The sequence below is a fragment of the Hakea prostrata genome, chromosome 9 (assembly GCF_041222555.1).
Source record: "Hakea prostrata isolate BN-2017 chromosome 9, UWA_Hpros_2, whole genome shotgun sequence".
NCBI classification, from domain to species: domain Eukaryota; kingdom Viridiplantae; phylum Streptophyta; class Magnoliopsida; order Proteales; family Proteaceae; genus Hakea; species Hakea prostrata.
In genome coordinates this window covers 55,666,858-55,682,120 of record NC_142608.1, presented here as the reverse complement: position 1 = coordinate 55,682,120, position 15,263 = coordinate 55,666,858, and the positions used below count along the sequence as shown (strand labels likewise).

Genomic DNA, 15,263 nt, shown 5'->3' with positions numbered 1-15,263 from the left:
TAGGTTGCCTACCAAACTATTAAAAGAGAAAACTCCTTTTGAACTTCTTTTTAATAAAACCCCCACATATGCTCATCTTCGTATTTTTGGTTGTTTGTGCTATGGACACAACCATTCCACCATTAAGCACAAATTTGACCCCCATGCTTCTCCAGGAATTTTCATTGGGTACCCTTTTGCTCAAAAATGTTACAAAATTTTTTATCTCACTTCTCACAAGGTTTACAAGTAGAGACGTTTTTATTGAACATATTTTTCCTTATCACCTAAAGACTTCCCCTTCATCTATTAACCCTACCCTCTCTGTTCCAGTTCCTGATTTTGAATCCTCCTCCATCCCAACCAACTCAATTTTCCCATCTCCACCACTGGACCCGCCAACCCTACCACACAACCCTTCCCCACCTCTAGTTGTGTTGTTGCCACATCGCTCCACCTGGTCAGATCATCCCCCTCCCACTTGAATGACTACATATGCTCAGCTACTCACGCCACATCATCTTCTTCGGATGCTGGTAAACTTCTTCCTCTTGATTCTTCTATATCTTATAAAAATGTCTCACCTTCTCATCTTAAGTTTATCAGGTCTCTTTCCTCTTCTGAAGAGCCCACTAGCTTTGCCAAAGTAATGTTGTCACCTGACTGGAAAGATGCCATGCAGTCAGAGATTGAGGCTCTTGAAACCAATAACACTTGGTCACTTGTTCCTTTGCCACCTCAAAAGAAAACCATTGGTTGTAAATGGGTCTACAAAATTAAACGACACTCTGATGGTTCTATTGAATGGTACAAAGCACATTTGGTGGCCAAGGGGTACACCCAAACTGAAGGTGTCGATTTTCATGAGACTTTTGTTCTTGTGGCCAAACTAGTTACTATACAAGTCTTGCTTGCTCTTGCCTCAATTAAAAATTGGTCACTTCACCAACTTGATGTTAATAACGCCTTCTTACATGGCGATCTTGACGAAGAAGTATCTATGACTCTACCTCCTTGTTATCATTGTAAGGGGGAGAATGTTGTTTGTCGCCTCCACAAATCTCTCTATGGTTTAAAGCAGGCTTCTCGGAATTGGTTCGCCAAATTTTCTACTGCCTTAATGAGTGTGGGCTTCATTCAGTCGACTGCAGATTATTCCCTTTTTTCTAAGGGCCATGGGAATTCAACCATCTTTGTCTTAGTATATGTGGATGACATCCTTATTGTTGGTTCTGATGCTTTGGCGATTTCCACCTTAAAGGGTTTCCTTCACCAACAATTTCATATCAAAGATCTTGGGCCCATGAAATATTTTCTTGGTCTTGAATTGGCTTGCTCCCAAAAAGGTATTTTCCTCAATCAACGAAAATACATTTTGGATATATTATCGGATGTCGGCCTCACTGGTGCTCACCCAACTTCATTTCCAATGGAACAAAATCTCAAGCTTACAGACTCCGATGGTGATATCCTTTCTGAACCTGCATCTTATCGTCATTTGATTGGACGATTGATTTATCTCACCATCACTCGTCCGGATATTGTGCACACTGTCAACATTCTTAGCCAGTTTATGCACCAACCTCGCAAACCACATATGGACGCTGCAACTCGCCTTCTTCGATACCTTCACAGCTCACCTGGCCAGGGTATTTTATTTCCAGCTTATTCACCTTATCACTTCGTGCTTTTTGCGACTCTGATTGGGCCAGTTGTCCTGATGAACACATTTATGTGTGAAATCTTAGGGCATAAAGCATGCATTTTATACACTTAGAATGGAGTTACCTTGGGTTTTATGTTGTTTTTGCAGATTTTAAGATTTTTCAAGACTTAAGCAAATATTTGGAGTTTTGGGCTTGAATCATGCTATTTTACACGTCAAGAAGTCCATTCAAATTCTCAAATGCGAAAATGAGCCTGATCTGGAGCATGATGGGCTAGAGATGTGTGATTACGGGCCAACTCCAAAATATTGAAGAGATAAAGAAGGCAAATTTGATCTACGGCTGAGATTTTAAATCAAATCTACAGGGCGGCATCCAATGTCCATATCTTGTTTCTTTGGGATTTGATTAAAGAAAGAAAAAGGAGAAAGAATTATTTTCGGATGGAGGCAAAACCGTTTTGAGCCTCCAGTTCGACACCCTTCCGCGGTTCCGTGTCCGTCGTGCTGATTTGGAGGAGGCTTCACGCTCAAAATCAAACCAACGGTGGGATTATGCATCTGATTTCTCTAAGTTGGCGCGATTAGTACGTCAAAACCCTAATTGGATGAGTCAGATAGAAACCCTGAGTTTTATTCAAATTCAGCCGTGCTTCATATCTCATGTAAACTCTATAAAAGGAGAGCCTACTCCATCAAAGGAGAACATGTTCGAGAGCTTAGTAGAAGCATTCTTTCTTCTCTCTTTAGTTTATTAAGGTTTTCTCTAGTTTTCTTTGCTTGCAGTTGTGAGATTTTAAATTTCTAGATTCAATGTTTAGATTTAATTTTTATGTAATGCAATTCAAGTTCAAGTTTCAAGTTCAAGTTTCAAGTTTTTAGATTCATTTTTCTCTGGGTCTAGCAATTGCAGATTTAGATCATTCTAGATCTAGATCTGGTTGTTAGGGTTGGTTGAGATTCGAATCATTTGTTCAATTCGCAAGTAAGTCATTTTTCTTTATTAATCTTCTCTCCTCCCTCCATTCCCGCTTCTATCTACCCCTCCATATTCTTAATTTAGGATTTACTTTCAGCATTATTTATTGTTCTGCCTATTCATTCATAATCTCGGACCACATAACCGGAGCAAGCCTACAGTCGTGCCTCTGCTTCTGGTGACGGGTGGTGTTGCATCTGCATTTTAGTTATTTCCTTTTCCTTTTATTGCTTTGTTTATTGCTTTGTTATTTACTTTCTGTTATTTACTTTCTGCCTATTCATTCATAATCTTGGACCACATAACCGGAGCAAGCCTACAGTCGTGCCTCTGCTTCTGGTGACGGGTGGTGTTGCATCTGCATTTTCCTGTCTTTTATTTATGCATTGACTGTGTTTAATTTATTGTTCATTTCAATTCTATTGCATTAGACGTATAGATTAGGATCGTTTAGTTTAATTAATTAGTTAACAAAAATTGAATCATTCCACTCTCGCATTACTATTAAGAAGTTGAATTATAAGTGGCATATCTCCCTGAGATCGACCCGTTAGCTACACGATACCGTGCGCTTGCGGTTACTTTTAGGGAGATATGCCACTTATAATTCAACTTCTTAATAGTAATGCGAGAGTGGAATGATTCAATTTTTGTTAACTAATTAATTAAACTAAACGATCCTAATCTATACGTCTAATGCAATCGAATTGAAATGAACAATAAATTAAACACAATCAATGCATAAATAAAAGACAGGAAAATGCAGATGCAACACCACCCGTCACCAGAAGCATGTCCCATGACTCACCGCTCCACCACCGGTTACTGTGTTTTTCTTGGTTCTAGACCTATCTCTTGGAAGACCAAGAAACAACATATAGTTTCTCGATCCTCTGCGGAGGCAGAATATCGAGCCATGGCAATGGCCACTTGCGAGCTAATTTGGTTAACTTTGCTCCTTCAAGATTTTGGTGTTCATTTGAAGCAACTAATCCCTCTTTTTTGTGACAATCAAGCGGCCATCCACATTGCCGCCAATCATGTGTTTCACGAACGCACCAAACATATTGAAATTGATTGTCATGTCATCGGGATAAGATACGCTCTGGCCTCATCCGTACCGTCTCCACTTCTAGTTCTACCCAAATTGCTGATATGTTCACCAAATCCCTTGGCAAAGATTCTTTTCTTTTCTTCAAAGATAAGTTGGGAGTTCTTGAGATACACTCTCCAACTTGAGGGGGAGTATTAGCCATAATATGACCGTTGGAAATAATATGACCGTTGGAGATCTTTGGAGAATATGACCGTTGGAGATCTTGGAGAATATGACCATTGTAAATAATTTATTTCCTTATGTATAGTATGCCACATTTATTTTATTCTTTGCTTGATTGTATTATATATACACATGAAGAGGTAATACAAAATCACTTCTACACAAAATCTTCTTAACACATATACTTAATTTATATATTTCCTTTGATTCTCTAAGGCTTATATTTTCACTTTGCTATACCAATAAGAGATCTTGGGCATGACTTTGTTCTCAAAATTTCAAATTTATGGTAGATGCTTGTCAATGGTAGACTTATAATATTCAAAGATGTCATTGGACTACTAAAATCCATGGTGAAATACTCAACCGAGCACAGAAGGCATTCTCTACTTTTGCTGAAGCAAACCAGAGCTTACTCTCTTCCCAGGCTAAGGAGAAAATTCATCTGACTCGGTTTTGGAAACCACCTGAGGCTGCCCATTTCAAACTGAATACAGATGCTGCACTCCCACTTCACTCTTAGAGAGGAGGCATCGGCTTCATCCTTCAAGATCATCGAGGTGTCCCCGTTTCGCCATCTCCGAACCTTGGGGTCTTCCCTTCTGCGGTGTATGGTGAGGCAACAGCTCTCAAAGAAGGCATTCTATATGCATCTATTAATGGCTTCAAACACTGTGAAGTGGAATCAGATTGTCTTCAACTGGTGAACCTGATGAATGACCAGACCATCATTCCCCCACTGGACCTACAGGACATCATCCATGAAATCAAGTGCATCTCTCGAGATTTCCTATACATCAGCTTCACACATATCTTTAGGGACGCGAACATAGTTGCGGATTCCCTATCCCAGAATGCCCTATCCTTAGCAGGTCGGATAGTTTGGCAACTTTCTGAATCTTGGCTTCTTGAGTTATGTAATCAAGACATCTTGTGTAATCCCTACTTCCCTTCTCAATGAAATTCTGACTTATCAACAAAAAAAAAAACTAAAATCCATGGTGTATATGCCTTTATATATGAAAAATAAATAATTTGTGACATTGATATTTATTCCACTTCTCCCATCAAAATTTTATAAAAAATGCAATGCATCTTAATCCAATGAAACATGTATATATTTGGGCCTCTAGATTTACTTGTTTTTTTATAATAAAAAAAATAATAAATAAAGAATCTCACTTATTTAACTATTAGAAAACTAGGAACTACATGTTTGAGTATACTCCTTAACAAGCTTTGAAAATGATGAAGATTTATTCTCCAACAATCTTGCTGGGGAGTCATATTCCGCTATAAGACCTGCTTCAAACAAGACAACATGTTAACGTGCGTAAGAAATAATCTGAAAAAATAAAATGATGAGAAGATGTGTTATCAATGTCAATTAAACCCATTGAATATGAGTACTAATTGCTAGGTACTAACCATTATTTAGAAGTAGGACCATATCAGTATCAAAAATTGACGTTATCCTATGTGCAATTGTGATTACAGTAGACTTTGAAAAATGTTGCTTTAGTATTTTTTGAATGAGATGGTCAGTTGAAGTATCCATTGATGCTGTAGCTTCATCAAGTACTAATATTTGGCTCTTCTTAAGCAATGCACGTCCTAGACAAACTAGCTGCCTTTGACCCATGCTCCAATTCTCTCCATTCTCAGTCACTAGAAGAAGGGGAAACAAAAATACCACAATGCAAAAAATGGGTTAAATATTCATCTTATTTTCATCAATCATTTTAGCTAATGCTTTCTGTGAATATCTAGCCTTGTGCACAGATTGATGTTAAGAAACTTTAGTATATGGTGAATATGAAAATCTAACTAACCTGTAGAATCAAGCTTTCCTGTTTTCTTTCTAACTTCATCACCAATCTGTATTTTATCTAAAACCTACGACAACAAAAATGTCATAATATGTTGGTCCAACGATACTTTAAAATACCAAGGAGGACCATCTACTAAATAAAAGTTTCAAAGGACAATTAATCATAATAAAAAATTATTAGATTAAAGTTGGTTCAAACATACATTGATTTATTTAACGAAATGACATCAATATCTTAGTGAAATGAATTTCAAAATTATAAGAAGATGACAACGTGAAAGAAGTTCATTGAGAATGGATCAGTTAAAAAGATTTCATAGAGATAATGTCGCTACAAGTCAATAATGATGCTTTTGTTTTGAGTGCAAATTGTAAATTAGCAGAAAACATGTATCGCATATTTAAAAATATCACCAAATAAAAAATTCTCACCTCCCAAATTTGTTCATCTGTATACTCTTCAAGCGGGTCAATATTATTTCTTAGAGTCCCTTCAAACATTGTTGGGTCTTGTGGGATGATGCTTAATTTTGACCGTAAATCATAAAGGCCAATCTTAGAGATGTCGACATCATCTATTAAAATCTGACCAGCAGTAGGTTCAACCACACGGAAAAGAGTTTGCACGAGAGTTGATTTACCACTTCCTGTACGACCAACAATGCCTATCTTCATCCCTCCAAGGAAAGTGCATGTGAGACCTCGTAAGACAAGAGGAAGGTGCGGGGCATATCGGACCTGCATATGTATTATACAATTTAACAATATAGTTTAGTAGGATTTTGTAAGAGCAAGAAATACCCAACAACTTTAGGCCTCACGTAAAGATGAGGAAAAAAGAAAATGATCAATAGAACTCGAGGAGTCTAGATTAAGGACTACCTGTAGATCAAGAACATCAACTTTCCCATGTGATGGCCATTCACGAGTTGCCTTATTTTCTTCTGTGAACAAGGGGCGTTCACTAGGGATGCAAGTGTATTGTAGTATTCTCTCAACAGATATTATTTTAGTCTCCAGTTGATTAAGATCCCAGACAATTCCATGCAAACTGAAACTAAGTCCATATGTGACTGCTAAACCCACAACACCTTCAAAAGAGACAAAGGGGAAAATTTTGAAATGATTGTTTTGTATAAATAGTCCACTCTTAGTTCCCTTAGTAATGATTTTGTAAATCCTTAAGTTCAATAATTACCAGGATTTAGTACTTCCTTTGACACTGAAATTAGCAAAACCAAAAGGAATGCATATGTAATAGATGCCAACATGTCCATACGAAAGCATAACCACTCCATTGCACCAGAGAAATAAAATTTTGGTCGCCCATATCCATCAACTAACTTGAGAGTTATGTCCATGAATCTCTCTTGTTGATTGAAGCACCTGATTGTGCTAGAACCTAAACTAGATTCAGAAAAATGTTGTATAATTGGAGCGTGACAAACTCCAAAAAGCCTTGACAATTCTCGTGCTGCAGATATGTAATATTTCTAGAAAAAAAAGTTAATAATATATTAGATATAATGTATATAAAAAAAATTTTAAAAAATTTATTAAAAAAAATAAAAAAATAAAAAAAAAAAAGAAAAGAAAAGAAGAGAAAAGAAGAAGAAGATGTGATGGATGTAGAAATAGCGAAGAAATAATAAACTAGTTTCTAAAAGATGTACCATATTACACTTGGAGGGAGTGGAGTGCAACAACAAGAAATTTGAGTCTTTAGGGCGTGGGGTGGAGTCGGTATTGAAGGCAATCCGTCAAAGAGCTGCAGGTAGGAAGCTATAGGATGGATGTAGCGTTGAGTAGATCTGATACACAAGTGATGACTCGGGTGATGGTGCAGGTGAGGCCTAGCAATGATCCTAGAGAGGTGATATGGAGAAGACCACCAGAGGCTGGGTTAAGATAAACATTGATGGATCTACTTTAGGCAACCCTGGTAAGGGAGGAGTGGGTGGTCTAACTCGAGATTCTAATGCCAATGTATTTTCATCTATCCATTGGTATGTTGATGTTAAACCTGCATGGAAGCTAGGTTTATAGGGCTCTTGAAGGTGTTGAAAGTAGCCCTTGATGTGCAGGTGGTGAAACTTTGGATTAAGATGGAACCAATGATGGTAGTGAGGCAACGAGGAAGTTTAAAATTCTGTGGATAGTTGTGCAGGTCTGGTATAGTTGAAACCCTTCTTGGTGGTATTAATTGGAGGACATCGCATTTCTATCGTTAAGCATGTTTGCAAATTTTCTCACGAAAACTGCATCAAAGGATCAAACTTCCTCTCCTATAAGGGAATGGCCTGAACATATGTAGAGGGAGTTACAATGGCCGGGGTGCAATGGAGCTCCCAATGTTCAGGTTCAGGTTTAGCTAGTCATGGCTGTATGGATTTGTCTTTTGCTTATCATTGTTAAGGAAACTGTGAATTTGGGTGTAATAAGGGCAACAGTTGTTGCAGGAGTGAGTGTTTTGTTCCGGTTGAATGTATAATGGGTTTTTTTTTTTAATAAAAAGTAATAAAGTTAAATCATTTTATTCAAAAAAGTGAAAGGTTGAAATTTTCATTAATCTTATATGAGAATGCTTTTTCTTTTTTTTAATCTAAGGTTCATCCGGGCCAACTTGCGCGTACCACAACTACATCCTTAGGGGAGCTTTTATATAATTAATATAAGCGGGGCTTCACCCCTGGCTCCGAGGAGATTTGAACTCTGACTTCCTATGCATAATTGAGAAAATGGACTTGTCATCTATGTTCTTTGTAATTCAAGAAAAATACTATTGTCTAAATTAACAATCATACTTTAAGAGTGGATGAGTCTAGTTTAAATTAATTTTCTAAGGAAAAATAGAATTCCTTATTTATTGATAGAACAAAGATTACAAATATCTTTGCTTGCCTATATAGTAAGAATAAATATGTCTTTCTATTAAACAATGAATGTTTGAATTTTGATAAGAGCAACCTAATGACAAGATTAGGAAAAAGATTGAACTACCTTCTATAATGGCTTAAAATTATGAGGAAAAAAAATATAATTGAGCTTGATTGGAATTAACTATGAAAACTATATTTGACATTAAGATTACCTGGTACCATATGCATATCACAGTCATTGGAATAAAAATTACTAACATTTCCCATGCAACATGTGACATTATTGCAGCAGTTCCTAAGAATCCTGTGATTGACATAATAAGTTCTTCAATTTGTTGTGAGATGATGGAATCTATTGCACTTTGATCTATAGATATCTGTACACAAAAAATAAACTAAGTTTGTTTAAAGAAGACAAATTTTATGAGGATCAAACAAAATCATATGAGAAAAGGGAAGAAAAAAAAATTTTATTTGAATCTCAAAAGTAATTTAAAAAAGAACATTTACTAACCCGATTTAGAATCCTTCCACTTGGAGTAGAGTCAAAAAATGACAAGGGAGCCCGAAAAATGCATGAGTGCATTTGGTTAAAGAGTAAAATAGCTGTTTTGTATCCAATTTTTACAATAAGCATGGATCTTATAAGTACACAAAGAGAACTTCCGAGGATCAAGGCAATATAAACAGATATGATAGTGGATTCATCATGAGGTCTCAAATCCACTGAACCAGGAGTGGTCAATACTATCCAATAACTACTAGTTATTTGGAAAAGCTTAGAAAGAATTTGCGCCAACAACGTCAATGGAACAAAAGACCCTTTATACGCCGTTGTTAAATATTTCCAATAGACTGAAAAATTAACTCCATCCTTCTCTCTCTTTTCTTCTTGGACAAGCTGTTCTTCTGATCGAAATGATTTTTTCGTTTCAATGTCTATGGGTTTGTTTTTCTCATCATCATGAATTGATGTCTTGTTGCAGAAAATATTTTCATTTTCTTGAACATTAACTGAATTATCCAATGTAGTCGTGCAATTAATAGAATTAAGATCAGCTAAAGCTTTCTTATGAGCACCTACTAACTCCATAAAGTCAGTCCCTGAGCTAAGAATTTCTTTGTACTTTCCTGCTTGAATAATCATTCCATCTCTCATAACCTACCAAATAAAATAGGGTAAGTAATTGCTCTTTTGAAAAAGAAAAAAAAAATAGAGAATTGAAGTCAAGGAAAGAAGAGCATACAATCTTACCAAGATAAGATCAGCAGAAGCTAAAAACTCTATTTGATGTGTAACATATATCACTGTTTTTGAATTTAAAAGTCCAAGTAAACACTCCTGTCACATAAGTTCAAATCTTTGTATTTTAGCATTTAATAAGAACTCGTGCTTAAATAAAAGTAAGAAATTGTTCTCCATAATTAGATAATAATGATAGTTAATCAAAACCCTAACTTTTATGATGAATTTTGTATTGATTATAGTATCGTTTGTCTATATGCCTCACTTTTTGGATTACTATAATTTTAATCTTTTAAGATCAAACTAAATTTTTAGTTGATCAAAATGTGATGTAAGCAATTGATGTTATAGTTGTAAGTCAATTTCATTGAAGAAAAATTTGGAAATAGAGATCATCGAAAAATTACCTTAAATATATGAGTTCCTGTATGAATATCCACAGCACTAAAAGGATCATCAAGTAGGTAAATGTCAGCATCGTGGTACAAAGCACGTGCAATCTGAATTCTTTGCTTTTGTCCGCCACTCAAGTTAATCCCCCTCTCCCCTATGATAGTTTGGTCTCCAAAGGCACATAACTCTAGGTCCTTATTAAGTGAACATGCTTCGAGAATCGTCTCATATCTTCCTTTATCCATCTCTTTACCGAATAATATATTGTCAACTATCTTGCCACTTTGTATCCAAGGAGATTGTGCGACATAAGCCATTGTCCCATTCAACTTAATGGTTCCAGATGTCTTTGACATTTCTCCCAATATGCATGAAAGTAGACTTGATTTGCCTGACCCAATAGAACCACAAATAGCCACTCGCATACCATGATGCACCCGAATATTGAGACTTTTTAATGTATGGTTGGTAGAATGAAGGTCCCAAGAGAAATTCCCATTAACTATCTCAACTACTATATTTCTACCATCTCTTGGAACCTTTTGTGATACCTTCGGTTGTAGATCACTGAGACGGAGGTATGACACTATTCTATCAAGGGAAACTTTAGTTTGAACCAACATGGAGATTGTGTTTGGGACATTATAAATGGGTAGTTGTAATATTTCAAATGTTGCAAGTGCAGATAGAATATTCCCTGACCCTAGTGGAATCCCCGATAGCATGCAAAACCCGAAAGTAGCCATAGAGACAAACATAGGAGCTGAAGAGTAGACAAAGGAAATGGTAGCTGATGTATAGAGTAACTTCTTTAACCATCTTGTTTCAAAATTCCTAAGCTCAATTATCTTACCCAAAAACTTCATGTCCCATCCTTGAAGCTTGAGAACCTTGATATTCCTCAGAGCCTCAGATGTTGTGTTCATCCTTTGATCTTTTGAATCCATCATCCCTCCTTGAAATTTTTCCTGCAGTCTTTCCAATGGAATATTCGCTAACATTAAAATTGTTGTTGCAACAAATGCTACAACTGAAGCAAAACCAAGGTTTCTAGACAAGATCATCAATGCTAGAATGATCTCAAGAGGCACCCTCCATATATTATGCATATACCAACTAAATATTCCAATTCTTTCGACATCAACACTCATCAGATTTATGTTTTCTCCACTATTGTGGCCTTGTCTTGATTGGCTCGAAAGCTTGAGACACTTCCTATAGATTATTGAATACATGATAGCACGGACCCTAATTGCCATATTTCGCAATAGAAAGAACAAATGTCTCTGCGAGATGCACTTTATGAGCTTTGAAAGAAAGAAAATAAGAACTAGGATGTAACCATCATATTTTGGTTGGTGAGGGTTGTTGAGATACTGAATAAAGGCATCAATAAGGTGTGGTCCAACATAAGAAGCCAACGTGCACACTACTGATAGCATAGCCGTCCATAGAATTTCTTTCCATGTTGAGAGAATCAATACCTTCACCAACTTGAGTGTACTTACTTGATCACCATCAGCACTGCCATTACTATTAGATTCAAGATTATTTTTAAAATAAGCAAAGACCACATTGGCACTATGACAATTGGGAAGCTGAGGAACATCTTCAAGGTTTAGGGTTTTTTTATTCCCAAGTGCAAGCAAATGTCCCACCCAAGAGAATGTGAAAATACTAAGAAGATTAGCATTTTCATAATGCGTTGCACCGTCTCCATGAACACCTGATCCATCTATGTTGTCGCTATTGTTTTGACTAGAACTACTTTTCAAAAGAGGCTCTAAAATATGAAAACCTTCGTTTTTTTCTCCTTTCCAAAGCACCCCAGTATAGCAAAGTAACAAACCCACTACAATTGATATTACATCAGTAATCCACAGTAGGAACGGAGCTGATGGATGCTTCCAATATAAACCAAGATGTATAACAAGATACGAACAAGACATTAGGAAGTAGAAGGCACACCAAATCTTTAACAGACTAGGGAATTTATGCTCTCTTGAATGGGAAAATTGGGTGCGCAAGTAAGCAGAGTTCATAAGCCAAGTAAGAATTTTGAACGTAAGATCCAGTTGGGTAATAAGCTTCAAATCAGTCCAACCATGTCTATACCCAGAGAGGTAGTTCAATACAAATAGGAAAATTGCCCAAAAAGATAGAACCATGCAACAAGTAACGGCTAACAAATGACATGGGTATTTGTTTTCTGACGTGGGTTTTGATTTTTCAAGGGAAGACACCTTGTGCCACTTGCAACACCAAGAAATGGATAAAACTAATAACGAAAGAAAGTGTGAAAAAGCAGAAGTCCCATGCAGGAGAAAAGTTACAGAGGACTTCGAAAGGATTATCCAAATATCCATATCTTTCTTTGATGCTTTAAATTATTATCTTCTTCTGTTTGTAATTTGGTAGGCCGGTTCATGCAACTCAAATCGAAATCCGATTAGCTTTGCCACATCTCAAATTGATTAAAGCCCAATGGCAAAAACCAATCATTCCAAACTTATGTGTTCCATACAGAATTGGAGTATTGGAGTTCTCAATTTCCCCCCAGATATAGTTGTACCTATTAATGAACATACAGACACAAAATAAGTATAATAAGCAACAAAGTTAGTAAACTTTTCTTAGAAAAATTAGAACAGCAGAAGTTGCGATTATGCCTAATTCAATTAATAATTCAATCATCGAACATAAATAGAGAAAAGAAAAACTTAGGGATATGAGAAGGAATAAACCTACCAATGTTAAAGATTTAACAGATCAAATTTTGAGGGAAAAAAAACCCATAAAAGTTCGTATCATAAGATTACTAAATAGTATATTGGAGATTCTTAGGAAATGGATGAGCTTCCAAAATTTCAAACCCTTATTCCAGAAAATTGTAACCCTAGAGCAACATCGTTCTTTTCTTCTTCTTCTTCTACCTTTTTTTTTCTTCTCTATGCAACTAACATAGCAACCACTGCCTGTTTTTCGTCATTTTAATCATATATCATTTTAATTAATTTGTTAATTTTCTTTTTTTGAAATTTTAGAAACATTATTATAAGAGCAAATTACGTATATACATCCCCTGGAATAGTAAACCACTAATCTGCTATTTTTTTTTAATATTTATCTATCACAAGGGCCCCGCTTGGTGTTTCAAATTTGATACTAACCCTACCTCTACGTATTTGGATCTTCTATTTTCTCTGCAGATTTACTTTGCCCATTAAACAGGAATTGCAAATTAACCTTATTTATCATACAGTACTTAGTATGATGGGCATTAAACTTGAAAAAACAAGTGGAAGTTTAGAAGTTTGAAACCAAAAGAATTTAGAAGATAGTAAATTCACAACTTGAAGAAGTGTACACCTAATTTGCTCTCATAATGAAGATTAGTAGGGAGAAAATAATAGTATATTAGGTTCTCAAGGAACCTCTTCCCCTTTGAATCATCCTTAATAAATATAAAACAAATCCAGCCGACCCTGAGGCCAAAAACCTAAAAGCAGTAAATATGTTTAATTTAACGTTTCCAAACATGTCTTAACCCCTATTAACGTCGAGTTCAATGGAACAGAAAGAGAAAGAGAGAGATACGAACCATTTTAACTTCTTCTGCACATCTTCAACGAAGGAAGAAAAATTTTCTTACGCACTTCTTAAAAGAGATTAGATGAATCACCCTTACAGCAGGGGAGGTATGTAGATTCTATATATTATTCAGAAAGGAACGGGTTTTGTTTGACTTGGCCTCATAACTCCTGAACTCCTGAGAAATAGGAAAGTGGTGGACCTTAAGAGATTGCACTGGATGTCCAATCAAATTCAGGTACTTGATAAGTATTTAGGAGCTAAAAATGCCGAACCAATGATGCTTCTTGCACAGTTATTTACCAAACAATAAGAAGACATGGATTGATCTCAAAAGCATCTCCACTGCAATTCAACAAACATGAAACAAATAAAGAAGCAAAAACACTAAATTTTCTAGTGGTTATATTTTAAGCAAAACACCGCAAAAAGTATGGATTGAAGTGCAGTGACGCGAGGAAATGTCACTCCAAAACAATCTTTCGAACAATCAATTCCACTTGAAAATATCCAACCGAAAACACCATAAAACATTCTTTGCCCAATGTGTATCAAGGGCGGCGAATCATAAGCACTGTGATTTTCATAATGCAGTAATTTGTAGGGAGACAACAGTAATTATAGGTAAAGTCTAAGATTAAATTAGTAATTTAAAAAAGTATAAAGAATAAAGTAGTAATTAAGCTATAATAGAGAAGGACAACAATAATTATCTTTTCTTTTGTTTGATAAAATGGCAAACATGAAGCAATTGTGAGTAGTATCCATCGTAGGAAATACTACTTAAACTAAACCCCTTCCCTAGTAACTAGTAATGTACAAAGAATTTTTGGGTCAAATGTGGTATATTGCATAGTATTTTAACCGTTTATATTAACGTAGAAATCAATATGATATCACATTTGGTATCAGTGGACTACATAGCAATTAGGGCTACAATAGGATCAAATTGGGCAGACTTTTTAAAATCTTCACCCCGATCCTAAATACCCTAACCCATCTAGATCTTGACTCAGACCCTAAATACCCTAGCCTAGTCCTAATCTTGGCCCTAATGCTAATCCTACAGTTAGGCCAGATAAGGTTAGGTTAGACGCTTAACACTAATTGAGCCCAACCTTGATCCTAGTTAACCATGGAATAATAAACCAATGCATACTTCTTTATTGTGTTAGATCCAGAAGACCAGAGGCATAGTATAGATAGACCAATAATAGAATCAAGGAGAAACGAATATATCAAATATATCTTATGTCAGAATCACTTACCCGAATGTAGTAGAATGAGCGAAAGGAAAACTAGCACGAACTTTCACAGGGTGAGTTGAGGTGTACGAACCGTACTTTTCCTTAAGGTATTTGAACGCCCCCTTTTATGCTGTTGGGTTTGACCTTGACGTTCTCACCTCCAAGATACAATA

General features: G+C 36.0%; 1 protein-coding gene across 1 annotated transcript; it reads right to left on the bottom strand.

Annotated features, from left to right (window-relative positions):
* Positions 1-5,104: 5,104 nt before the first annotated feature.
* LOC149005622 (ABC transporter C family member 3-like) lies at positions 5,105-12,216 on the bottom strand. The gene is made up of 10 exons (XM_089169686.1): positions 10,267-12,216; positions 9,869-9,955; positions 9,128-9,775; positions 8,826-8,990; positions 6,933-7,227; positions 6,617-6,825; positions 6,167-6,472; positions 5,736-5,799; positions 5,332-5,571; positions 5,105-5,205 (listed from the first exon to the last, which is right to left on the bottom strand). The coding sequence occupies exons 1-10, from the start codon at positions 12,199-12,201 to the stop codon at positions 5,105-5,107; spliced, it is 4,050 nt and encodes a 1,349-aa protein (XP_089025812.1). The 5' UTR covers positions 12,202-12,216.
* Positions 12,217-15,263: the final 3,047 nt, after the last annotated feature.